At 43.4% G+C, this 26,483-nt stretch overlaps 1 protein-coding gene across 1 annotated transcript in view; it reads left to right on the top strand.

The window, feature by feature from the left end:
* The window catches only part of neurl1aa (neuralized E3 ubiquitin protein ligase 1Aa), a 72,615-nt gene extending 47,572 nt beyond the window's left edge, over nt 1-25,043 (top strand). The window contains exons 4-6 of the mRNA XM_024010143.2: nt 7,973-8,695; nt 18,997-19,176; nt 21,071-25,043. Of these exons, the coding sequence (XP_023865911.1) occupies nt 7,973-8,695; nt 18,997-19,176; nt 21,071-21,327 (1,160 nt within the window). The 3' untranslated portion in view covers nt 21,328-25,043. The remainder of the gene's footprint in view (nt 1-7,972; nt 8,696-18,996; nt 19,177-21,070) is intronic.
* Nucleotides 25,044-26,483: the final 1,440 nt, after the last annotated feature.

The following is a 26,483-nucleotide window of genomic DNA, read 5'->3' as shown; positions in this document are numbered from 1 at the left end:
AGTATTTAATGTGCATATACCCTGCCCCCCTCCCCCCCATATCGCAATATGGGCAATAATCGCCACCCATAAGTAAGAAACCTACATGCCACATAAAGACCATATATTGTGTTCCCTACAGGTTATAGAAAATGTCTTCTTTTAGTATTTCTCCAGAAGGTGTCCTCAAGGAGAAAGCCTCCACTTATATGTCAAAGATAATAAAACAAGAACACTATAGTAAAAACTACAGTAATGTCCCCAAAACACTACAGTAAATACTACAGTATACTACAGTCCACAAAAGAACTACAATAAATACTACAGTATACTACAATCCGTCAAAACACTACATTAATTACTATAGTATATACTACAGTTATTTTACTACAGTATTTATACTATAGTTAACTGTAAATACTACTGTATACTACAGTAAATACTATAGTATTTTTTCATGTGGAAAGCTAGCAAAGCCTCTAAGCCAGCCAGCCTATCCCTCTCCTTCTTCTCCCTCTCCTCCCTCCTCTTCCCTGCACACACACAGCATTAGTAGCCTGCTAGCTTCACTGCCAATCCCAATCAAATGCTCAGAGAAAGAGCCCAAACACCCCCCTCCCCTCCTCCATTTTGTATATTTGTTGGTTTAGCCCAACAGGTGCTGCATTTGSTTCTCAATTGAATGTGTTTGGATTTTAAATACGTTTTTTTCTCTCTCTCCTAGTGTATTGACTACAGCTGCCTCACTCTGTGTCCCCATTACAGTTAGTTTCCTTAACAGGGTTAGATTGGGATGGTGGTGGGTGTGTTGTAGGTGTGTGTTTTGTGGTGTGTGGTGGTGTGTTGCTGGCGTTGGCGTGCGTGCGTGCGTGGCGTGCAGTTGCGTGGCGGGGAGAGAGTTGCGTCGCGTGCCGTGCGTCGGCGTGCGTGCGTGCGTGGTGTGTGCATGGTCGAGAGGCCAGAGTGCCACTTTGTTTGACAAGCTTCTTGTCAGGAAGCTGCATTGCAATCGGTGCCCATCGGCCAATCGGCAATTAGAAGCACATCTGTGGCAGCCTATCTAAAAGGGGCATAATGGGTGACCAAGAGTTTGTTCTAGCTTCAAGAGACAGGTGCACACATGAGAGGAGTGGCGCCAGCCTGGTGAGGTTACGATGGCGCATATAACATCACAATACCATACTTAAGCACGCACACAAACATACACAAACACACACTCCACTTTTTCAGCATAGGGTACAGCGTCCTTCTTTTATCTTCCCTCTCTATATTCTCGCTCCTCTCGTCCGTCTCAATAGGGGCACAAGGTAACAGCTGCACTGCCATTTTGACCTGGTCTACAGAGACCTTCCTTTCATGAAGAATTGGGCAAGCCTAAACATCTTGAACTGTGTTCACGAGAATGTCAACATTCAGCTCCGGAGAAAAAAAATTAGCCTTTGTCGAATCTCATGGTAACATCTTCATGATGGTTGCGTAGTATTTGTTATACTGTAAGACTAGCTCTTGTCCACGGCACTAGCACGTTCCCTACTAACACATTTTTACCCTAAGTAGAGGAAGGTGCGAACGCCTGGACCAGAGCTAGTGTAAGACCAGATCATGCACCAAATTCTGCATAGAGTGACTCAGATCAGGAGAGATGGTACGCAGTAGACACACTATGTACCGTCACTGAACTTGACTGGGAGCTTACAGTACATGCTTTTTCATTCTGGTGAGTGTTAGTGAGTGTGTGGAAAGAGATAGCGAGAGATGAGGAGAGAGGAGGGAGATGAAGGGAGAGAGAGGAGAGAGAGACGAGGAGAGGAGGAGGAAGAGAGAGCGAGAGAGAGAGAGAGAGAGAGACGAGAGAGAGAGAGAGAGAGAGGAGAGAGAGAGAGGAGAACTAGGAGGCTGCTTCCCACTCTTCAGCATTCCTAATCTTGACATGTCACAACTCTCCCTCCTATCCACCCTCTCCTTTTCACATCCCTCCCGCTCTCTTCCTCAATTCCCGTTAATACCCTGCAGTCCATGTCATATCATGCTCATCTCCAAACTCCATTCCTCCGTGCCTCCTGTGTCCCGTGGTTTCTACAGCTATTTCCCTCGTCGTGACCAAACGCTTTCCCCAACCCTAATCCAATTACGGACAGAGCCTCTGCGAGTTTAATGAAAGAAAGCCAACGCCACTCTCGTGCTACGTTGTGATGATGTCATGCTCACAAGACCTGGTGATTTTGATTGAGTGAGCCTAGAGCACCGGGGATGGCAACTTTGTATGGGGGTGGGGCCACAAAAACAGAAACTCATCATGAAGGGGCCGCAGCCGATCCCCCCCCCCCCTCCGCTGAAAAAAGTTAGTGACAGCAAAGAGAAATAAATTACGTTTTAACATTCATTCCCTGTTGCCGTTGTAAAGCAAGTTTGCTTAAATGTTACACTTTTTTCCATGGGGAGGGGAGAAGATTTAGCAATTTTATAAAGGATTTCCTGAAATTCTACACATTTTGTCATAGGGTGGAGGCAAATGTTTGCAGTTTTTAAYATGACTGGGCCCCGCCCCAGTCAGTAATCCGATCATACTTACTACAAATTTAGATAGCTGACCGTTAATTGATCAATCTAAAAAATGTTTTGCCGACGTGGGCTAATTGAGTGACTGCTGATTCACAACCACATTTCTAAATTGCACCTTGTGTATTCTACTATTCTAAGTCATTATGGGGTAGTGTGTGTAGATTGATGAAGGGAAAAAACAATTGAATCAATCAATCAATCAAATGTATTTATAAAGCCCTTTTAACATTAGCTGATGTCACAAAGTGCTGTACAGAAACCCAGCATAAAACCCCAAACAGCAAGCAATGCAGGTGTAGAAGCACGGTGGCTAGGAAAAACTCCCTAGAAAGGCCGGAACCTGGGAAGCAAACCTAGAGAGGAACCAGGCTCTGAGGGTTGGCCAGTCCTCTTCTGGCTGTGCCGGGTGGAGATTATAAGAGTACATGGCCATTTAAGGCCAGATTGTTCAAACGTTCATAAATGGCCAGCAGGGTCAAATAATAATCACAGTGATTGTAGAGGGTGCAACAGGTCAATACCTCAGGAGTAAATGTCAGTTGGCTTTACATAGCCGAGCATTCAGAGGTCGAGACAGCAGGTGCGGTAGAGAGAGAGAGCGAGTCGAAAACAGCAGGGCCGGGACAAGGTAGCACGTCTGGTGAACAGGTCAGGTTTCCCTAGCCGCAGGCAGAACAATTGAAACTGGAGCAGCAGCACGACCAGGTGGACTGGGGAGAGCCAGGAGTCATCAGGGCAGGTCGTCCTGAGGCATGGTCCAAGGGCTCAGGTCCTCCGGGAGGGGAGACAGAAGGAGAGAGAGAATTAGAGGGAGCATACTTACAATTATACCAGATATAACAAACTGACCCTAGCCCCCGGCACATAGACTATTGCAGCATAGATACTGGAGACTGAGACAGGGGTGGGTYGGGGGACACGTGGCCCCGTCTGACGATACCCCTGGACAGGGCCAACCAGGCACGATATAACCCCACCCACTTTGCCAGAGCACAGCCCCCACACCACTAGAGGGATGTCAACAGACCACCAACTTACTACCCTGAGACAAGGCTGAGTATAACCCACGAAGATCTCCTCCACCGCACGAGCCAGAGGGGGTGCAAAACCGGACAGGAAGATCACGTCTGTGACTCAACCCACTCAAGTGACGCACCTCCTAGGGACGGCATGGAATAGGTTCAGAGRCAGAGAATCCCAGTGGAGAGAGGGGAGGCGGCCAGGCAGAGACAGCAAGGGCAGTTTGTTGCTCCAGTGCCTTGCCGTTCACCTTCGCACCCCTGGGCCAGACTACACTCAATCATACCTACTGAAGAGATGAGTCTTCAGTAAAGACTTAAAGGTCGAGTCCGAGTCTGCGTCTCTCGCATGGATAGGCAGATCATTCCATAAAAATGTATAAATATAGGAGAAAGCCCTGCATCCAGCTGTTTGCTTAGAAATTCTAGGGACAATAAGGAGGCCTGCGTCTTGTGACCGTAGCGTACGTATAGATATGTACGGCAGGACCAAATCGGAGAGATAGGTAGGAGTGTCGTTTCTCTTTGCTTATTTCAACTGTTCTTGACATAATATGGACTTGGTTTTTTGTCAAATAGGTCTATCTTCTGTATGCCCACCCTACCTTGTCACAACACAACTGATTGGCTCAAACGCATTAAGAAGGAAAGAAATTCCACAAATTAGCTTTTAACAAGGCACACCTATTAATTGAAATGCATTCCAGCTGACTACCTCATGAAACTAGTTGAGAGAATGCCAAGAGTGTGCAAAGCTGTCATCAAAGGGTGGCTACTTTGAAGAATCTCAAAAATAATATTTTTGGTTACTACATGATTCCATATGTGTTATTTCATAGTTGTGATGTCTTCACTATTCTACAATGTAGAACATATTTTAAAAAAGAAAGAAAAACCCTTGAATGAGTAGGTGTATCCAAACTTTTGACTGGTACTGTATATTTATTTATTTTTGGTCCGCGGGTCCCAGTTGCCCATCCCTGGTCTAGAGAGTGAGAGTTCGTCCAGCATTGGAATCAGGGCTGGCATTGGGGATGTTAGAAGTTAGTATGCCTGAGCTACACACATGCGATCACGCACACGTACTCCCACCGCAAAGGGAGAATCCCGTTCCTTCCCCAATCGTTTGGCTTAAGTATGTTGCCAAGTGCTTTGTCTCCTCGCCTCGTTAGGAAATAGTTAATTGAAGGGTAGCCCCTCTACATTCGACTGTTTTGGAAATGAAAAGTTTTATGAAATAGAAATATATTTTGATCATTTTCTTCATTTACATTAGCCGGTCTGCGGCATCCACTAAGAGCCTATTGGACACTACAGTAGGAGAGGATAGAGGAAGTGGGAAGCATCAGATTGAATAAAAAGCTAGCGGTAGTCATCTCTCTCTCTCTCTGCTAGCCTCGGGCGCTAACAGTGCTAACTGCACTGTGTGCTTTTTGGGCTGTTAGTTTAACGGTCGATTAGCAGCCACTGAGACGAATGCACGCTTTTTCAAGGCACTGTTCCATCCATGTTATACTCCCAACAAAGATCAAATAGAACAATTAAAGTCCCTTAGTCCCGTGAAACATTAATACAGTCCGTTTCCAGAGCCGTCTGTGCATTAGCCGCTAATGCTAATTGACACTTGACATGACTTTGAGACAAAGGATTTAAAGGCGGGAACTGATCAAAGGGATGGCAGTTGGAGGATGATCTACATTGAATCAGCACTACTAAACGGAGGATCACACACTGTAAGGTGTCTTTGTTCTCTGGTCTTTTGATAGACTAAATGAGCACCTATAACCCCTAATTATGTCATCCGTCAATCACGCACAGTATAGTATGTAAAGGTAGCAAGTGTGGCTCAGTTGGTAGAGTGTGGCGCTTGCAATGCCAGGGTTATCGGTTCGATTCCCACGGGGGGAAAAGTGTGAAAACGTATGCACTCACTACTGTACGTCAATTAGGATAAGAGCTCTTGCTGAATTCCTCAAATGTAAAGTTAGTATAGGACGTCAGTTGTTGCCTTTCAGTAGGCCACTGCAATATTCCATTACAGTGCCTCTTTGAAGTGATTTAGTGAGGTTTGATTGAATGATCTGGTATTGGGTAAGAGTTGGAGCTGGTTCCTGGATCCTGGTTTGACTCGAACATTTATAGCAGCCAGCACTAAAACAGAAACCTCTCTTTTCCCCTGTACAATCTGGACATAATCTTCTTAGTGAACAACAAGAAAGACGAAGGTCTGATAATCTAGCCGGCTTGGTCAGCCTGACAGGTCGCAACCGGTTCTCAATTAAAATCTCCTCACCGCATTTGACAGCATAGGTTCTCTGGCTGTTGTTAACACATTTAAATGTCATACCGTTCATCACATTGAAGTGGACAAGGAATTGTACACCAAAATGCTGAATAGCTCACAAATGGACAGCAGTTGGTTTTCTGGCACACATTCAAATACCCTACATTGCCTTGCCAGGCATTCACATTTGTACGGTGTCCATATKAGGACAAAATACATTTGAATGCTTTCCGAGTGGAAGATAATCCCACTCTGGCCAGGGTCCCTTTCAGCCCTTTCAGATGGGACAGGCTGAGAGATTTTAGATCTCTGTGGTTTCACTGCTGTTATTAGCAGACTCACACACACAGACACACACACTCAGGCAGGCTGTCTGGCAGGCCTCGTGAGAGTAGTAATTAAGGGGTAAGAGGTTTATCTATGTCCAGAGCTGGCCCTGGCCTCTAAAAGGCTTTCTGGGACAGGCCTCAGAGGGAGCAGTGGGTGAAATGGGTCTGGCTAGACCTCTCCTGGGAGGACTGGTGGATGCTAGCTTTTATCCTTTCTCTCTGTCTCGTTCTCTCGCTCTTTGAGTGATGGGCTCTCTCTCTATCTTCTGCCCTCTCAGAGGAGGTGGTCAACAATGTAATTTTCTTTCTCTTGCCCTCCCCCGCTTACCTTGCTATCCATCTCCCCAATCTCTCCTCCTCTCTCTCTCTCTCTCTCTCTCTCTCTCTTCTCTCTCTCTCTCTCTCTCTCTCTCTCTCTCTCTCTCTCTCTCTCTCTCTCTCTCTCTCTCTCTCTCTCTCTCTCTCTCTCTCGTCCATCAACAAGGTGGTCAGTCTGGTCACTCTTCCTTATCCACTTCACACCTCTGAGCAATGACTGTCCTCTTCTTTGTGCCTCCCTTCCCCCTCCCTCTCTCCCTCCTGCTCCTCTCTCTGTCTGAGTGATGGGGATGTCTCTTCAGCGCCGACAGGGGTGTAATCATTAGTTCGAAACGTTTCGCAACGAAAACTAGATTTTCTATTTGACAAATTCAGGTACTGTAGGTGCCTCCCTTTTCGTTCCATTTGCTTCCATTTTGGTTCTGTTTGGCTCTAATTGAATACACCCCAGGGCTAATTCTCCCAACGCTGGGCTGATGGGGAGTGGAGGGGTTACACATTTAGAGACCTTATTTCAGGCAGGCAGCTGCCAGCAGGGGTGGGGTGGGGGGGGGAGACTATAAGCAGGGCATTCTCTGTGTGTGTGTGTGTGGTGTGTGTGTGTGTGTGTGTGTGTGTGTGTGTGTGTGTTGTGTGTGTGTTGTGTGTGTGTGTGGTGTGTGTGTGTGTGTGTGTGTGTGTGTGTGTGTGTGTGTGTGGTGTGTGTGTGTTGTGCGCCACTACTACCCGCCCTACTGTGTGAAGGGGGACAATGTGTGCAAGATATAAATGGCTCACTGTAGAAGGATGATACTGTACTATGGACTGCTGGGAATGCAGAAGGAGGGAGCTCCACACACACAGACACACACATACACCCACACTGTCTTACAAACACTAATTTATTTCTTGGTATCATCCAAGGCTGGTTAATGAAGCACTTTGTCCTCCTCATGTGAAATGAGATGATTCTGCTCCCTATTGATATTAAAGCACTCAACCAAATCTATTTTTTTTCAAATTAATTTCTACATCTTTAAACAAGCCAAATGACACGTTCCTCTGCTGGTGTACCAGCTAATTAGCAATATCCTACATCTCGTACTAGTTCGTAACATCAGCCAATTTCGGGCCTTTTCTTTAGTACTTGGCTTGTGTCTCTCTTCCATTAATTATCTCTCTGTTCCTCTCTGTTTCTCTCTCTTTTCAATTCAAGGAATATTCCAAGGTTGGCAAAACAATACATTGCAACAGAAATGGCTATATAAACTGTCAAATAATTCTAACACTAACAAATGACAACACAGCAACACTATAGTATTATTATTAGTTGACTATCCCTCATTTTATCTCTCTTCGTCTCTTTCTTAGATATAATGGTCTCTCTTTCYCTTTATATTTCAACACAATTTACAATGATTATAGAAACTAAAATTGGCTCTCTCGCTCTCTCTCTCCCTCCCTCGATCTCTCCCTCTCTCTCCCTTCTTCTTTTCTTCAAGAGAGTGAGATCGTCCCTCCCGACTTCCTCCGTCCMCGCTCCTTCACCACCGTGCGCTCCTCCTCTCTCCGCCGCGAGGCAGATGAATCCCGCCTCTCTGTCAGCCTCTGTGACCTCAACCTGCAGGAAGCGGACGGCTCTGGCCCAGCCCACACACATAACCACGCCCATCTCCACCTGGCCCCTCCCTCCGCCTCCTGCCCCATCCCCCAGAACTCCCTCAACACCCAGCAGTCCTCTGTCCTYCCACACTCCCTCGAAAGCGACCTCCATTTCCACGCCCTCCGCGGTGCCCACATCAAGAYGCTCGACGAGCAGACGGTGGCGAGATCCGAGCACGCCAGAGAGGAGCGAACACTCGTCTTCACTGACCGGCCACTGCGTACCGGCGAGACCGTGTTCATCAAGGTGACCAAGTCGAGCCCGGCTAGGTCGGGATCGCTGTCCTACGGCGTGACATCATGCGACCCCGCCGTGCTGCGCCCTAGCGACCTGCCCTACAACCCGGAGGCSTTAGTCGACCGCAAGGAATTCTGGGCYGTRTGCCGAGTGCCCACGCTGCTCCAGAGCAGTGATATACTGGGYTTCCTGGTCAACCAGGAAGGGGAGGTGATCTTGAGCCACAATGGCACCAACGCGGGGATGCAAGTGTGTGTGGACAACTCCCGGCCCCTGTGGATGTTCTTCGGTCTGCACGGAGCCGTCTCTCAACTCAGGATACTGGGTAAGTCAGAATGACTGTTATRTTATACAGGTAACTGCCAAAATAAAGCAAACACTAACCTAACTTGTCTTAATAGGCCGTTGGGCCACCACACGTGTTTCCTTTAATTTGGCAGTTACGTGTACTTAGAGTACTTCTCTCTACTATTACTTGAATGCTCTGTGTGGGGCCAGGAGTTTTTCCTACGTATGTTACCTGACTAGGGAAAACTCCAGGCCCTAKCTATGGACTGTAGGGGCTAGGGGACTTTTCCTGATCAGGTCACATGGTCAGGTCCTGGCCTTAAATACTACAGTGTCTACAGTACTACAGGCCCTAGGAGGATTGAATCTGACATGGTGTACAACGGTATAAACTTTTTCATTTATCCATTTATGATCGATCGTAAGTCAGGGATTTAGGGCCCCACCCGCATCACAGAGCTCAGAGATGTACTGTACACTTATGTCATGTGCTTCAATACAGCGCCTTGACACAGGAAGTCAGATCCAAATGCACTTCTAAAGGTATTACTGGGGAGCAAAGTAGACGCTGTCTCACGACCTGCCACGATAATAACAGGAAGAGAGGGAACAAGTGAAAGGAGGAGTGTGGGAGCCAGACCCTGCAACCTGGCGGCCACAACACGTCTTCTCCTGTCTGTATGGTGTGTATGTATGTGTGTGTGTTTGCATGTTCTCGCATGTGTGTGTATGTKCTTGCGACCTACCCACAGCGGGGGAAACATGTCTTCGCTACGGGACACACACTACCTCTCAGGAGTATGCCGAGAGCCCCCATGCTTGATTACACACTCYAAATACAGATAATGAACATGAAGTGGGAAAGATGTGCGGGTGGGCGGGCGGCCGTACGCTTCATTTGCAATATGCCAAACATACTKTATTTCTGCCGTGGCAGGCAGGTGTGGCTAAAGTAGCTACAACTGTGCTTTTAGACTGTTTGAGAGGTGAATTGCTGAGCTCTTTATACGTATTTACTTACAGATGAAGGATCTTCATTTGAGCCAGGAAAATGCCGCAGGGGAATAATCCTGCAGCAACAGTAAATGTGAATTATTATGTGGCTTATACTACAGAGAAAATCTAGTGTGAGATTTCAAAGTGGAAATTACAAACTTCAGGAGCCTTTTTAAAACTCAAACCTCCTGCAACAGGGTGATCAAATGTCGATCCTACATCTGTAGGCCCCCTATCCAGCCAACCGGTGCACAAGGTCCCTCTTTACATTATCTGCGAAAAGGGCAGACAAACGTCTAAACTAAAAAACAGCGAATGTTCACTCCGATATYCTTCTATGACATAATGGCTTTCTTTTATTGAACCATAATTACATGCAAATAAAAATTTGGCAGAGCGTTTCGGAGACTGGACAAGCGGACATTTTAAAATGACACGTCTTTGTTAGGTGTATCATGTAGAAAGACAGGGAAGGTTGATGGCCTGTCTTATTTTAACAGTCCAATTACGAAGCCACACAACCAAATCAGGCCCAACCTCGTCAACGTGTCGTCATTGTTTCGCTTCTTAGGACGAATCAAACTCCGGCTAAATATATCCCTCTTTCCTCTCAGTGAAGTAAAGGAGAGAGAGAGAGAGAGAGAGAGAGAGAGAGAGAGAGAGAGAGAGACGAGAGAGAGAGAGAGACGAGAGAGTTAAATAAACTACACCTTACCGTGCTGATATATAATGCTAACATGGTATTTTCATTAAGTGCTGCTTGTTTGCCCACCTGTAAATTGCCCTCATGCTAACACGCTTATTCTCCATGCAGCCATGGAGGTCACAGCAGTTAGCAAGGCATCGACATGCCCTCATGCCACCATGTTAGAACTGGTCTCATTATATTACATTACACAGCCACCATTTTGGATCTGGTCTGCTCCTTTAGGCACTCTGGAGACACACAGGCAGGTGGCTGACAGCGCGATCAATGAAAGCCACATCGATACATTACATTTAGGGCTGGACTACACACTTTCTGAGGCTGGAGTGTGGCTCTGGGGTATTGATAGATCGGGAAACCGCAGTGGCACTAGGCCAACAGTCAACAACAACACTATGGGCCTACATGAAAACTGCACAGGAAATGCAGCCCTATGGGTCTTCTCACCATGCTTTTTTACTAGGAACTCGTTAGCTGCACAGGGAGATGGTGTTATGGTGTTGTGGTTTGCTCTGATTGTCTGTTGTACTAGTACATGACACATGCTTTTATTAACATTTAGCAGGAGCACTAGGGCTACTTTTTCAGTTTTTTTCAAGGAGTTCAAGGAAGTTCTCTTGTTGACAACAGAACTGCCTGAATACTGCTGAGTTTCTCTTAATACGGATCACCTTACGAGGAGTTTACGGCAACATGAAACGACTGTTCTAGAGACTACACTACAATCATTCATCCGAAAAATCTAGGAATTCCTTCTAACCCTGATAGATAGTAAATTACCTTTATGTTCCAATGCTCCAATGTTAGGAAGTGTCTTATCTGTTCATGTGATGGCAGGTCTGAATTTGTTTTATAGGCTCTCAGGTTTACCTGAATTTGGCYCGTGGGGCTGCGTACAMATTTGGGAGTGCTCCTTTAAGCTGGCTTAAGCTGTGTGTGTTGTGCACTGACATGAGGTCAACTAATTCCTGAGCTCCCCTAGTGGGGGAGTGCCCTTGGTAGGGTGAGTGAAAACTGAAGGTCAAGATTAGGGCTCCTAGCTAGCATGCTCACTAAGAAGCAACAATTTGATATTCAGAGAGAATGAATGAATGAATGAATTCGTTAATGATTGAACAGTTAATGAATGAATGATTAAGTGTAATGAATGAATGAATGGATGAATGGGTACACAAATGAATGAACAAATGAACAAATKAATGTGAATTATTATGTGGATTATAATCAATGTTGATTATAATCAACACTACAAAGCTATCCTGCAACAGAGTGATCAAATGAAGGTCCTACATCTGTAAATGGGGAGGATGATGGTGTGATAGTGGAGGAGATGTTAGAGGGAGGGAGAGAACAGCAGTAGAGAAATAGGACACTATTAATCTGACCCTCTCCCTATGCATTATAGATTCCATTAGAATGTCAGCTCGTTCACGCTCAAGTGAACAGTCTCGCCCGCCACCCAAAGCTACTCCAGCCACTGTAATTCTTTCTTTCTTTCTTTCTTTCTTTCTTTCTTTCTTTCTCCCTCCTTCAGACTGAAACATTGAAACATCCTTGGGTCTGGCATGGTTGGCCGTTTATTCACCTTTCCTGATGTCGCTCTCTCTCTCTCTCTTCCTCGCTCTCCCTCTCTCCCTCTCTCTCTCACCTTCTCTCCCTCTCCCTGTCAGAGTCACACACACACACACACACACACACAGAGTGTACAAAACATTAAGGACACATGCTCTTTCCATGACATAGACTGACCAGGTGAATCCAGGTGAAAGCTATGATCCCTTATTGATGTCACTTGTTAAATCCACTTCAATCAGTGTAGAGGAAGGGGAGGAGACAGGTAAAATAATATTTTTCAAGCCTTGAGACAATTGAGACATGGATTGTTTATGTGATTGTGTATGTAGGGTGAATGGGCAAGACAAAAGATTTAAGTTCCTTTGAACGGAGTATGGTAGTAGGTGCCAGGCGCATCGGTTTGTGTGCCAGGCGCACTGCAACGCTGCTGGGGTTTTCACACTCAACAGTTTCCCGTGTGTATCAAGAATGGTTCACCACCCCAAAGGACATCCAGCCAACTTGACACAMCTGTGGGAAGCATTGGAGTCAACATGGGTCAGCATCCCTGTGGAACGATTTCGACACCTTGTTGCGTCCATGCCCCGACGAATTGAGGCTGTTCTGAGGGCAAGGTGGGGGGGGGGTGCAATTCAATATTATGAAAGGGCCCTTAATGTACATGTACACACACACATATACACACACACCGCCCTACAGATACTAACATCTGATTGCAGGGATGTTAAGATGTCAGGGCTATAAACACCTGGATGTTAAGATGTCAGGACTATAAACACTGATGTTAGAATGTCAGGGTATAAACACCTGGATGTTAAGATGTCAGGCTATAAACACCTGGATGTTAAGATGTCAGGCTATAAACACTGGATGTTAAGATGTCGGACTATAAACACCTGGATGTTAAGATTCAAGGATAATGAACCTGATGTTAAGATGTCAGGGCTATAAACACCTGGATGTTAAGATGTCAGAGCTATAAACACCTGGATGTTAAGATGTCAGGACTAACACCTGGATGTTAAGATGTCAGGCTATAAACACTTTGGATTTAAGATGTCAAGGGCTATAAACACATGGATGTTAAGATGTGGCTATAACCTGGAGTTACGATTCAGGACTATAAACACCTGGATGTTAAGATGTCAAGGGCTTAAACACCTGGATGTTAAGATGGCAGGGTATAACACCTGGATGTTAAGATGTCAGGGCTATAAACACCTGGATGTTAAGATGTCAGGACTATAACACTGGATGTTAAGATGTCAGGATATAACACCTGGATGTTAAGATGTCAGAGCTATAAACACCTGGATGTTAAGATGTCAGAGCTATAAACACTGGATGTTAAGTGTCAGGACTATAAACACCTGGATGTTAAGATGTCAGGATTATAAACACCTGGATGTTAAGATGTCAGAGCTATAAACACCTGGATGGTTAAGATGTCAAGAGTTAAAACACCTGGATGTTAAGATGTCAGAGCTATAAACACCTGGATGTTAAGATGTCAGGCTTAAAACTGGATGTTAAGATGTCAGGGCTATAAACACCTGGATGTTAAGATGTCAGAGCTATAAACACCTGGATGTTAGATGTAGAGCTATAACACCTGGATGTTAAGATGTCAGGGCTATAAACACTGGATGTTTAAGATGTCAGAGCTATAAACACCTGGATGTTATATGTCAGGTATAACACCTGGATGTTAAGATGTCAGGTATAAACACCTGGATGTTAAGATGTCAGAGCTTAATAACATGGATGTTAAGATGTCAGAGCTATAAACACCTGGATGTTAAGATGCAGGCTATATAACATTGGATGTTAAGATGTCAGGACTATAAACACTGGATGTTAAGATGTCAGGGTTAAAACTGGTGTTAAGAGTCAGGCTATAAACACCTGGATGTTAAGATGTCAGAGCTATAAACACCTGGATGTTAAGATGTCAGGGCTATAAACACATGGATGTTAGAGTCAGGGCTATAAACACCTGGATGTTAAGATGTCAGAGTATAAACACCTGGATGTTAAGATGTCAGAGCTATACACCTGGATGTTAAGAGTCAGGACTATAAACACCTGGATGTTAGATGTTCAGAGTATAACGTGGATGTTAAGATGTAGGCTATAAACACCTGGATGTTAGATGTCAGGACTATAAACACCTGGATGTTAAGATGTCAGAGTATAAACACCTGGATGTTAAGATGTCAGAGCTATAACACTGGATGTTAAGATGTCGGATATAAACACCTGGATGTTAAGATGTCAGGGTAAACCTGGATGTTAAGATGTCAGAGCTATAAACATTGGATGTTAAGATGTCAGATATAAACACCTGGATGTTAAGATGTCGAGTATAAACACCTGGATGTTAAGATGTCAGGACTATAAACACTGGATGTTAAGATGTCAGGCTATAAACACTGGATGTTAAGATGTCAAGCTATAAACACCTGGATGTTAAGATGTCAGAGTATAAACCCTGGATGTTAAGATGTCAGAGCTATAAACACCTGGATGTTAAATGTTCAGGTACTGATTAATGTAAGGGCTAAAAACACCTGGATGTTAAGATGTCAGGCATAATATCCTTGGATGTTAAGAATGTCAGATATAACACTGGATGTTAAGATGTCAGGGCTATAAATACCTGGATGTTGCAAAACATTTTCCAGCACCAGAGCACTGATAAAATCACTCACTTCATGTCGGGCCAGATAATATCCTGTCTCTCACACACACGCTCCACATGCCTGCAAGTATGTATAGAGTAGAGAATCATTGTACCATTTAAACCGCTGTGAAATATCGTTTCCATAAACAAAAATATAGTGTTTTCAGCTGATTGAMACTGGTGTGAGTAATAGACGTAAAAAACGAAACAAAGCACAGGAAGCATAGAAATATCGCACATAGAACTTGTCTACCACATCTGATCTACTGCTTGTTTTCAATGAGAATGACAGATCTATAACTCGCATTTCTAATTGTAATTTGATCAGGTCGCCCAAAAAGTTACATATTGCAGCTTTAACTATATATACAGTATATACTATCCTATATATAGATTTGACAAATTACAATTGAGAGCCTAAATGTAGAAAATGGCGCTGACAACAAACTTAAAGACCACCCATATACAGTCGCCAAACCTTTCAAAGCTCTTAAAGTTTCGTTGGATATCGTGTTTCAGAAAGCTCAATGGATGTAGAAAGATAAGCAACCACTTTACAACCCCACTCCCCTCTTTTCCTCCTCCCATCTTCCCCTCCTATTCATCAGTCTACCACTAAACAGGTCCCTAGAAGGAAATCCCACACTCCGCTTCTAAGATGTAGAGACTATGATGACCTAAGGTCACTCACTATATGACCACAAAGGACATCCTCAGTCACAACCATGACTGTAGGGCCAAGCGGCAATTTTGAAGCCACAACCCCATCGAGGTGCTGCGACAGTGTGTGACCCAGTGTTGTTGAGTCAAAGTATGTCCCAGTCTCAGTGTCACATAGCCCACATTCCTCAGAATCCTCCCATAGCAGACTGCTTTAGAGGATCTGGACAAACATACTCTTCTTAATAAACTCTCTGTGTCCCAAATGGCACCCTATTCCCTGTGTAGTGCACTACTTTTTACTAGGGCCCATAGAGCTCTGGTCAAAAGTAGTGCAGTCAAAAGTAGTGCACCACATAGGGAATAGGGTGCCATTTGGGAGGCGGGAGTGAGCCGCCACAGCTGTCCACAGTCCCTCTCTAAGTTAATCTGGGAGTGAACAGGAGGATCAGGGCTGGGCTCCACTGATCCTAGGTCAGCTGATGAGGACAAGCCAGATAGGGGATTAAAATGGGAGAGATGGAGGACAGAGAGAGGCTCGGCACCACCACCACACCTCTGGGTTAGAGTCCATAGGGGGACCTGTCAKYGTAGTAGTAAYGTGATCGTAGGGGGACTCTGAATAGTAGTTGTAGTGGTAGTTTATAAGGAGGATAAGGGTGTGTACGTACGAACTAAGGATAGTTATGGGCGTGTGCGTTATACATAGACATTCTACAAATGACCATCTAAAAACACATTGCACAAACACACACACACACATACACACACACATTGCACCCACACACACTTAGACATACACATACACTGAGGCACCAAGAGCCTWGGGGTACCAGAGCAACCCTCTACACAAACAAACAGCCCTGGTCTTAACCCTCCTCTCCAACTATACCAGCACATACWGCCCCATTTAGAAAACCTCCAGACTCCACAAGACTTGTACAGTACAGCCTACCACATGACGTAATGCACCGTGTCAGTCAGTCATCAGGCAACAGAGATCAGTATTACAGCCAACATGGGTCCTAATGCATTATGTTAGCATTGTCGCAGAACCAAAATGGCCACCTAGTCCAGTGGTTCCCAACCAGGGGTACTAGGACCCCTGGGGGTACTTGGCCTATCCACACGGTGTACTTGAGAAGACTCATGAGACCATAGGCCGACTGATAAAATGCACGAGTGGGTAAATTGAGTTGGTGGTACAGTCAGCKAAAAAGTTTGGGAACCACTGGCCTAGTCGACAGCCTCTCCAGTGTTCGTGAGCATAGAAAGACTGCAGCTGGGCAGCMATTTTGGAYCTGGCCATAGATCAATCGCTCCCAGAGAGATGYCAGAAACGGTGGCCGGTCGCCATGTTGTCAGCTGATGGCAGTCTTAATGATGGACCATGGGCCACACACCAGACGACTCATATTTCACATTCTTCCATCGTGCCATCCAGAAMAACAGACATAGCGCACCGAGAAAGAAGAGAAAGACCATCGAGGTCACTCCCAGTTACCACAATCCCCATAGGCTTTGATGAACTATTCCTCCTCTCATCCCTCGTGTCTTAAAATAACATGTTATTGAAATGTTCAAGGGTTCATTGTAGTTCATTGTGGCTTGTTTGTTGCGGTTGTTGCTGATGATGTCCCTGTTTTTGGATGGTGTGGCTTTCGGGCCGAATGGTGACTATAGCCATTTCCGTTGTTCCTAGGAAAATTAGCAAAGCTTTTAATCATTTTTCTTTTTTAATTATGACACGTATACTCAACAAGACAGACAGTTTTCATAGTAATTTACGAAACATTAAATAGTCATTCTGTTAGTGCCTACTTAAACCAAAAATAAAACAATTGGTCTCATATTACAAATACYGCGGGTCAGCGYTGCACYAACAATACCTGGATGCATTCAATATGCCTATGAATACAGTCTAGGAAAAAATKACGTTTGTTTTTGGTGTAGTATCACTTTTGATTAGGCGATCCCCCTTTATAAAATCAATAGCGACACTCAATCTTKCCCAGTCTATATACATTATTACTACTCAATCACTAGCGACCATTTGTCAAACCAATGTTAAGGAACCACTTCGTCCTCAGATACTTCAAACATCATTGTTCTGACGTATCCTCTTTCATCGATGTACAGGCATGTACTGTATGTCTGACGTAGCCAGGGTCGCATTCCGACTTACGTAATGTGTCCATGTCCGTGACTTTGGAACCCAACATGTCATGTTAATCACACTGGGGCTGGGGTCTCTGAAACATGACCCTTCACGTTAGGCAACACTGGCATCCTAATATGTGCTTCTTAAAAGTGGACACGGAATTCCCATATGTTTCCCTGCCTTCACCACAGAAACAGGGGATGTAAAAAAACAGAAGAGTGGAACGTGACAAACCCCCCACATATCTCCCTGAACTTCACGCTAGAAATCCCCAAAGCTTATGGAAAAGCCATTCACTTGATCATAAGATCATTCATCTGTCTACCAATGTACTGTATAGCACACTTAGAGAAAACCCCCTCTGATCTTTGTAGGCCTATGTCTTCATAACATACCAACTCTTCTTTCAGATGCAAATAAGCTTTATTAGCATGAATGAACAAGGCCACTGTTGCTAAAACCCGGTGAGAAAATGACACCAATAATGACAGTTTAAAAAAAAAAGTATTGTAATGGTGATTAGAGAAAGGGGAAAATATATATATATATATATATAAAATAAAGATGATATAGAATATATATATATATAATAAATATTACCAGAGATTCTTTTTAAATTAATATAAATAAAATAAATACATCAAAATAGTAATAATAATCTTTCTCCCAATTCTTCATGATATAGGATCATTCTTCAATGTAGAACCTACTGGATAGTCCACTTACAGTACTAGAGGTGCCTATATTTGAGGTGCTTATWATTGAGGTGGCTATAGTTGAGGTGGCTGTAGTTGAGGTGACTATATTTGAGGTGCCTATTATTGAGCTGCCAATAGTTGAAGTGTCTATATTTGAGGTGCCTATAATTGAGCTGCCTATAATTGAGGTGGCTATATTTGAGGTGCCTATAATTGAGCTGCCTATAATTGAGGTGGCTATAGTTGAGGTGACTATATTTGAGGTGGCTATAGTTTGAGGTGGCTATATTGTGAGTGGGTCTATATTTGAGGTGGCTATAGTTTGAGGTGCCTGGGCTACTAAGTGAGGAGTGCCTATAGTTGAGGTGGCCTATATTTGAGTGCCTATAGTTGAGGTGCCTATAGTTGAGTGCCTATAGTTGAGGTGGCTATAGTTGAGGTGTGGCTATAGTTGACGGTGCCTATAGTTGAGTGCCTATATTTGAGGCCTATAGTTGAGGTGGCTATAGTTGAGGTGCCTATATTTGAGGTGGGCTATAGTTGAGGTGCCTATAGTTGAGGTGCCTATAGTTGAGGTGGCTATAGTTGAGGTGCTATATTTGAGGTGGCTATAGTTGAGGTGCCTATAGTTGAGGTGCCTATAGTTGGTATATTGAGGTGGCTATATTTGAGGTGCTATAGTGAGGTGCCATATTTGGGGCTATAAGTTGGAGGTGTGCGTATAGTTGAGGTGCCTATAGTTGAGGTGCCTATAGTTGAGGTGGCTATAGTTGAGGTGGCTATAGTTGAGGTGGCTATATTTGAACTCTTTATGCTTTCATAACCATCTCTTTTCTCTCTGTCTGTTCTCTGGCTCCAGGTTCCACACATCTCGAGGACCAGCCGGCACGGGCTCCCTCCAACCCCAGCTCTCCCTCCTCCTCCCCCCATACCCCCAGCGCCCTAGCCCTGGCCCTGGGTAGTGGAAGCTCTGACCCTGTCCTTAACGGAGGCCTGGGAGGCCCCTGCTCCGGTGCCTACTGTGGTGGCTCTGCGGGAGGTCTGTACCTTTCAGAGCCACTCTATTAATCAAACTATCAAACCCACTGCAGGGGGTTAAGAGAGGAGAGGGGGACACTAGGTAGCAGATGTCCTGGGTGGTGAGTCTGYTCGGTACATTGCTTCTCGTGCTGTGCAGCGAGAGGACRCAATGTCTCGTCTACTGTTGTAGTTACGTAATGTGAGGCTGCCTTCATAGTAGAACAACAGTAGTAAAATGGGTTTGTACTGTATTTATTGTAAGGAATGTATTGAGCAACACTGTAGATTAGATCCATTACATCAGTACATACACTACTGGTCAAAAGGTTTAGAACAACTACTCATTCAAGGATTTTTCCTCATTTTTACTATTTTCTACATTGTAGAATAATAGTGAAGATATCAAAACTATGAAATAACACATGGAATCATGTAGTAACCCAAAAAGTTTTAAACAAATCAAAATATATTTTATTTTTGAGATTCTTCAAATAGCCACCCTTTGCCTTGGTGACAGTTTTGCACACTCTTGGCATTCTCTCAACCAGCTTCATGAGTTAGTCACCTGGAATGCATTTCAATTAACAGGTGTGCCTTCTTCAAAGTGAATTTGTGGAATGTCTTTCCTTCTTAATACGTTTGAGCCAATCAGTGGTGTTGTGACAAGGTAGGGGTGGTATACAGAAGATAGCCCTATTTGGTTAAATACCAAGTCCATATTATGGCAAGAACAGCTCAAATAAGCAAATAGAAACGATCCATCATTACTTTAAGACATGAAGGACAGTCAATACGGAACATTTCAAGAACTTAGAACTTAGTTTCTTCAAGGGCAGTCGCAAAAACCATCAAGCTCTATGATAAAACTGGCTCTCATGAGAACCGCCACAGGAATGGAAGACCCAGAGTTACCTTTGCTGCAGAGGATAAGTTCATTAGAGTTACCAGCCTCAGAAATTGCAGACAAATAAATGCTTCGCAGACTTTAAGTAACAGAGGACTTCAGAGGAGACTGTGTGAATCAGGTCTCCATGGTCGATTTGCTGCAAAAAAAACACTACTAAAGGACACCAATAAGAACAAGAGACTTTCTTGGGCCAAGAAACACGAGCAATGGACATTACACCAAGATTTTTGGTTCCAACCGCCGTGTTTTTGTGAGACGCGGCGTGGGTGAACGGATGATCTCCACATGTATTTCCCACCGTAAAGCATGGAGAAGGAGGTCTTACATTGTGGGGGTGCTTTGCTGATGACACTGTCTGTGATTTATTTAGAATTCAAGGCACACAACCAGCATGGCTACCACAGCAATACTGCAGCGATACCCCATCCCATGTGGTTTGGGCCTATTGGGACTATAATTAGTTTTTCAACAGGACAATGACGCAACTCACCTCCAGGCTGTGTAAGGGCTATTTTACCAAGAAGGAGAGTGATGGAGTGCTGCATCAGATTACCTGGCCTTCACAATCCCCCGACCTCAAACAAATTGAGATGGTTTGGGATGAGTCGGACCGTAGAGTGAAGGAAAAGCAGCTAACAAGTGCTCAGCAGCCAACAAGTGCTCAGTTGAACTCAGTTCAAGACTGTTGGAAAAGCATTCCAGGTGAAGCTGGTTGAGAGAATGCCAAGAGTGTGTAAAGCTCTCATCAAGGCAAAGGGTGGCTATTTGAATACGTATATATTTTGATTTGTTTAACACTTTTTTGGTTACTACATGATTCCATATGTGTTATTTCATAGTTTTGATGTCTTCATTATTCTGCAATGTAGAAAATAGTACAAATAAAGAAAGACCWTTGAATGAGTAGGTGTTCTAAAACTTTTGACCTGTAGTGTACATGCAGAATGTCTCTCTCTTTCTCCCTCTCCCTCCTTCCCTCCCTCCGTCACTACCTCCCCCCTAACAGGAACGACCCCCAGCTCGCCCGTCAGCCTCCCCAAGTCACCCACCTTCCCATCAGGCAGCGGGAGAGGGCCCGGGTGGCCGACAGGCGATGAGTGTTCCATCTGCTACGAGAACCACGTGGACACGGTCATCTACGCCTGCGGTCACATGTGTCTCTGCTACACCTGCGGCGTCAAACTCAAGAAGATGTCCAACGCCTGCTGCCCCATCTGCAGGAGACAAATCAAAGACATCATTAAGACCTACCGTAGCACGTAGGGGGCCTTTGAAGCTAAGGGCCCCGAAACYGAGRGCCACAGGCATAAGTTAATGTGGAGAGGAGGAAGACGTTGGKGAAAGACTTTGATAAACTTTTAAGATCAGGGAAATGGACAATGGACAGTTCACTCTGGTACTTTTGTGTGATGGATATTGAGGAAGAATCTTGGTTTTTGTTTCAAAAACCTATTTTTAGTTGGCTGGTACAGTTAGTAGACCTGCACTGCAAAGGTCTCTTACATTTCCACTTTCCCTCTCTGACGCAGTGTGTGACGGCTTTTGAAGTGGSGGGGGGTTTGCAACCGCGGAGAGAACTTCCTCTCTCAACTAGAAGTTTTCATTCTTCTTACTCTCCAAGGATTCAGGAAGTTTCAGACTTTGAGGAAAGAGAAGACGTGAAACCAGTTTTTATTTCGTTGTTTAAGCCACTCCCAGACGACTGCCGCGAGTTTGCTCATTTGCATGGAAGCAAACGAGGTGGTTTCAATTGAACGTTTTTGGTCTTGAGATGATCTATTTATGTTGAAGAGCAGAAGGACTGTTAAGTTCCAACATTTGCTTCTTAACCTGACTCAACTTTGTCTGTAAAACAAAACAACAGGCAAAATATCTGCCCTTTCTACAGATAGTTCTTTATTAACATAACGTCTCAGTATGGCACAACTTCTGTCTGTGTGTTACTTAGGCAAACTGCAGAGGAAAAGAGAGGACTTATTTGTTGCTCAAGCGTCGTGACCGGAAAGGGGTGCATTTCTGTAGTAGTCATAGGATTCATCAATAGGAAGATAACTACAGATGTATAAAGTTGTGAAGTATAGGGACGTAAGTATATGACGTGTGAAGGAGTGCTGTATCACCTCTTGCTCCTATTTAGTAAGTCATATATTCTCAACCAAATGTATTTGTGTGGTAGTTCTATAGCACATTTATTGGTGGTAGCTGTCCTGTTGCGCTAGCTAGCTATCTGCTTGCTCTGCAGTGTTGTATGTTGCACTGGAGCCAGTACTGCGCTCTCGGAAATGCCCCATCAAGAAAGGAGAAGAAACAGATTATTTTACACAAGAAATTTAAATAACCATCAAAACAATGTCACTGGCAGCCTCAGCTCCCAATCCAATCCCAGAATTTGTACCCACATCATGTSACTGGAAGCAGGAAGTGAAAGTACATTTATTGGGTGTTCCTCAGGTCCAGCTGTTAACGCCCCAAAATGGTGACACTTTACGCAAACACCAGCCCAATGCACTGTGATTGTTGCCATGGTAATAACGTTCACCGTCGATCCGACACAGCCCCCTGCCTTAATTTATGAACAGTTCATTTGTTACATGCGGAGGTGTGATAAATAATACCTTGTTTCTATCCATATTTTTCACCAAGACCCCTTACTAAATACCAAATACGATGTTGTGTGTCCGAAGAAAAGCTTCCGAAACAGGACTTCAGAGGATCAACTCAGAGGATAAAAAGCACATGAAACAAAACTGAATTGACTCCAACTTATTTTTATAACTCGAAATACTTACTGGTCAGAGGTCATTTGCATCACAGACAGTCAGTAATATGTACACAACCCTAACCCTATCACGGTACTATTCTAACATCTGCATAGTGCTTCCACCAGCAACAAATACCCTTCACAGTTACACACATTAATGTAGGGTTATGAGAGGTAGATGGGAGTTCCTCAATGTTACAAGTAGATATACAGTCGGTTACACGCATTGTCACTTACCCCATATGACTTTTATCCCTTTGGGGAGAATCCTAATTTACACTTAAGTCGAATTATCACATCAATGCAAGAATACCTGAAAATGTGATTTTGTAAAAGTAAGAATTTTCCCCTTTTTGATCATATATCCCATTGAAATTCCCATCACGCTTGTGTGTCCTGGAGCAATATGCCATAGCTTTCTGCCGAGAGCTGAAAAGGCCGTTTTTTTAACACGTTTATCTTGCATCTTGGTGTAATGAATAGATAATCGACAAATGAATCTGGAATGTAATGCTGCGACAGTGTCTGCCAGCTCTCTGTGTTTGGGGCAAATACTGACAGATGTTTCGTGTACATCCTCTTTACACTCACAAACAGAACTTTGTGTTTTTATGACATTATACGCTACTGCTTGAGTGTTAATTCACATTTTGAATGTTAATTTATGTTTTAAAATGAGGCAAATAGTTTTATTGGTGTGGTTGGTAGTATCGAGAGAGAAAAAACATATTTTGTCAGCTTTCTTTTTGTTGATTGATAGTCATGATTGTAATGTTTGTTTTCTGGTTGATTGAAACCATGAAATAATCAGCTATTTCTACTTCTACGGTGTATCCTAGAGCCAGGAACGATATTATCTTGTACCTTCCACCAATACCTGGGACTCCCTGCAGTATACAATCATAACACCTTGTTGCTTTGAGTACAAGATAAGCACAGATCAATAATTTTACAAACCCTGAATATTCAGACGCTGAATTTTTTTGTAATTTATACGTTGTTGTTTATGCCTCCTTTCGAGTCCAAACCAGGTTTGTTTTTATAGCTCTTACCAAGTATATAGTTTAAAGGCCATCGTTGTATGGCAATGTTAAATGTCACTTTATAAGAATCCTGATTGTACTTTTTAAATGGTCTAGTCTATAGGTAATCTCTGGCATATTCTATCGCAGTAAAATTTGTGCTGATACTAAGTGTCGGACGAAATCCGAAATCCTAAAAAAAATGAATGTGTTAATCCACCTCGTAATTTGCAAAGTCTGTGCTAAACACATGTACTTTCCCCTTGCTTGAGACATGTTTTTTACAGTTTTTCTTTACTGACCCTTAAGCCAAGGAATTTAACCTACAACCACTAATGTAAACAATAGTCATTGGACATACGGTCATGTCATAAATGGCATACCGTACATTGACAACCTATAATAATGTAAAAGTTAAATATCATACAAAATCAACAAGGCACCTACATTGCTGCTTATCGTATTTATTGAGTTACATACAGGATTAATTGAAGTGGTCTGACTCATGTCATGGCTTAAAGTTCAGCCCTCCACACAGATACTATGACTAGGGCCCAGAATTGTTCCTGACCTAGTGACCTGGAAAACTCAGGGCCCTAACTATAACACCAACCAGTTGCGGTGTGATACAAATTTACCCCCCAAAATATTTTTGGTATCTCTCCTGATTGTTTGTCGACCCTGTATTGTATCTATCTTMCATTGAAGTGTTTTGATCTCAGATCCTACTGTACTTGGGTGTTTGCTTTCTTCTTCTACTATCCTCCATTTTAGAAAACCCCTTCTTCAGATATCACTAGACAGGTTTCACCTGGGAAATATACTGTATTTTCTGTCTTTTAGTTGTTTGAGTTGTTTGTTCACTCCGTCCTAGTTAGTGAACTTTGGGACCAATAGAAGACAAGCTGAAAATTAAAAATAAAATAATAATCTCCTAGGCCATCATTTAGACAGAGTTCAGGGGTCGATCAGAACGCTACACATAGAAATGTAACATAGGCTAGGTCAAACACGATTGCTCCTATTTTCTATGATATAGAAGAATATATGTTCTATGTTGTGACTCATCCATTGTTTAAATACTTTGCAAACCTGTCTTTATTTGAAAACTAGTTTCCAAGTGATCTGTTTGTGAGCTCTGTTAAATGTGAGTCGGACGATTGTGTCAATAAACTTTCCAGACGTGTTTCAAAGAATTGTCTGTGCCTGCTTTTCTCATAAAACTTGGATAGAACATAAATTACATACATTTGATTACAAACAAATTCGATATTTTCTATCACATCTCCAATATCTTAATATGATTGGATTATCTCCCATACATATCCAACTATAACATACACTTGATGACAAATTCATATTTATTATATCCATACTCTTGATTTTAATTCATCCCGTAAATGTTTTTTTAAATGTTTTTATTTATCCTTTATTTAACCAGGAAGGGCTCATTGAGATTTGAAGTCTCTTTTTCAAGAGCGCCCTGGCCAAACTACAGGTAATCTAGTAAAAAAAAACATAGAATTCACAAGAGTATAACAAAATCATAAAATCATAAAATTAAAAACATTGACAGGTCAGGGAATCAGCCTCAAAGCAGCCTTCTGGACAATAAAAATGCCCAAATAAAATGGTAGTAAACCCAAAATGGCTTTGTAAATAAAAGTATACCAGTGACTGAGCCTACGATTGACTAGAGAAGGCCAGCCAACCCTGGAATATAAAGTGCAGTGGTGTGTAAGGGTTTTGCAGTTTAGAATAAATCTCAGTGCTCCATGGTAAGCAGAAGCATTCATATGTAGAATATCCCCATAGTCTAGTATAGGCATAAATGTAGCTGATACAAGCCTCCTTCTGGCTTCAAAAGAAAAACAGGCCTTATTCCTAAAATAAAATACCAACTTCAGTTTMAATTTTTTTGTAAATTGTTGAATATACAATTTAAAAGAGAGGCCGTCATCAATTAAAATTCCAAGATATTTATATGAGATTACAGTCTCAATCTCATTGCCCTGACAGGTAGTAATAGGTGAAAGGTTCAGAGGTCTATTTCTTGCTTTAGAAAACTGTGCCACTAGAGATTCTCGGTTCGAGTCCAGGCTCTCGATCTTCGCCTCTCCCGAGTCCGTACGGGAGTTGCAGCGATGAGACAAGCCTGTAAGGACGCATGGCTCTCGACCTTCGCCTCTCCCGAGTCCGTACGGGAGTTGCAGCGATGAGACAAACCTGTAACTACCAATTGGATATCACGAAATTGGGGAGGAAAATAAGAAAACACCATAGGTTTAGTTTTGTCAGTATTGAGGATTAGCTTCAAATGACACAAGGTATATTGAACAGTATAAAAAGCAGTTTTCAAATTCTGGATTGCTTTTATGAGAGAAGAGGCACAACAATAAAAAACAGTRTCATCAGCATAAAAGTGAGGTTGCGCATTTTGCACATTTTTGTCTAAATTAATTATATGAATAGTGAGTAAGAGGGGACCAAGTACAGAGCCCTGGAGCACACCATAACAGACAGACAATTTAACAGATATGAGCCCATCAAATTGAGTGCAATGAGTTCTATCAGACAGATACAGTTGAAGTCGGATGTTAACATACACTTAGGTTGGAGTAATTAAAACTCGTTTT

Source organism: Salvelinus sp. IW2-2015, linkage group LG1, assembly GCF_002910315.2.
Source record: "Salvelinus sp. IW2-2015 linkage group LG1, ASM291031v2, whole genome shotgun sequence".
Lineage (NCBI taxonomy): Eukaryota > Metazoa > Chordata > Actinopteri > Salmoniformes > Salmonidae > Salvelinus > Salvelinus sp. IW2-2015.
Note: the sequence above shows the minus strand (reverse complement) of the source record. Positions and strands in the feature narration are given on the sequence as shown.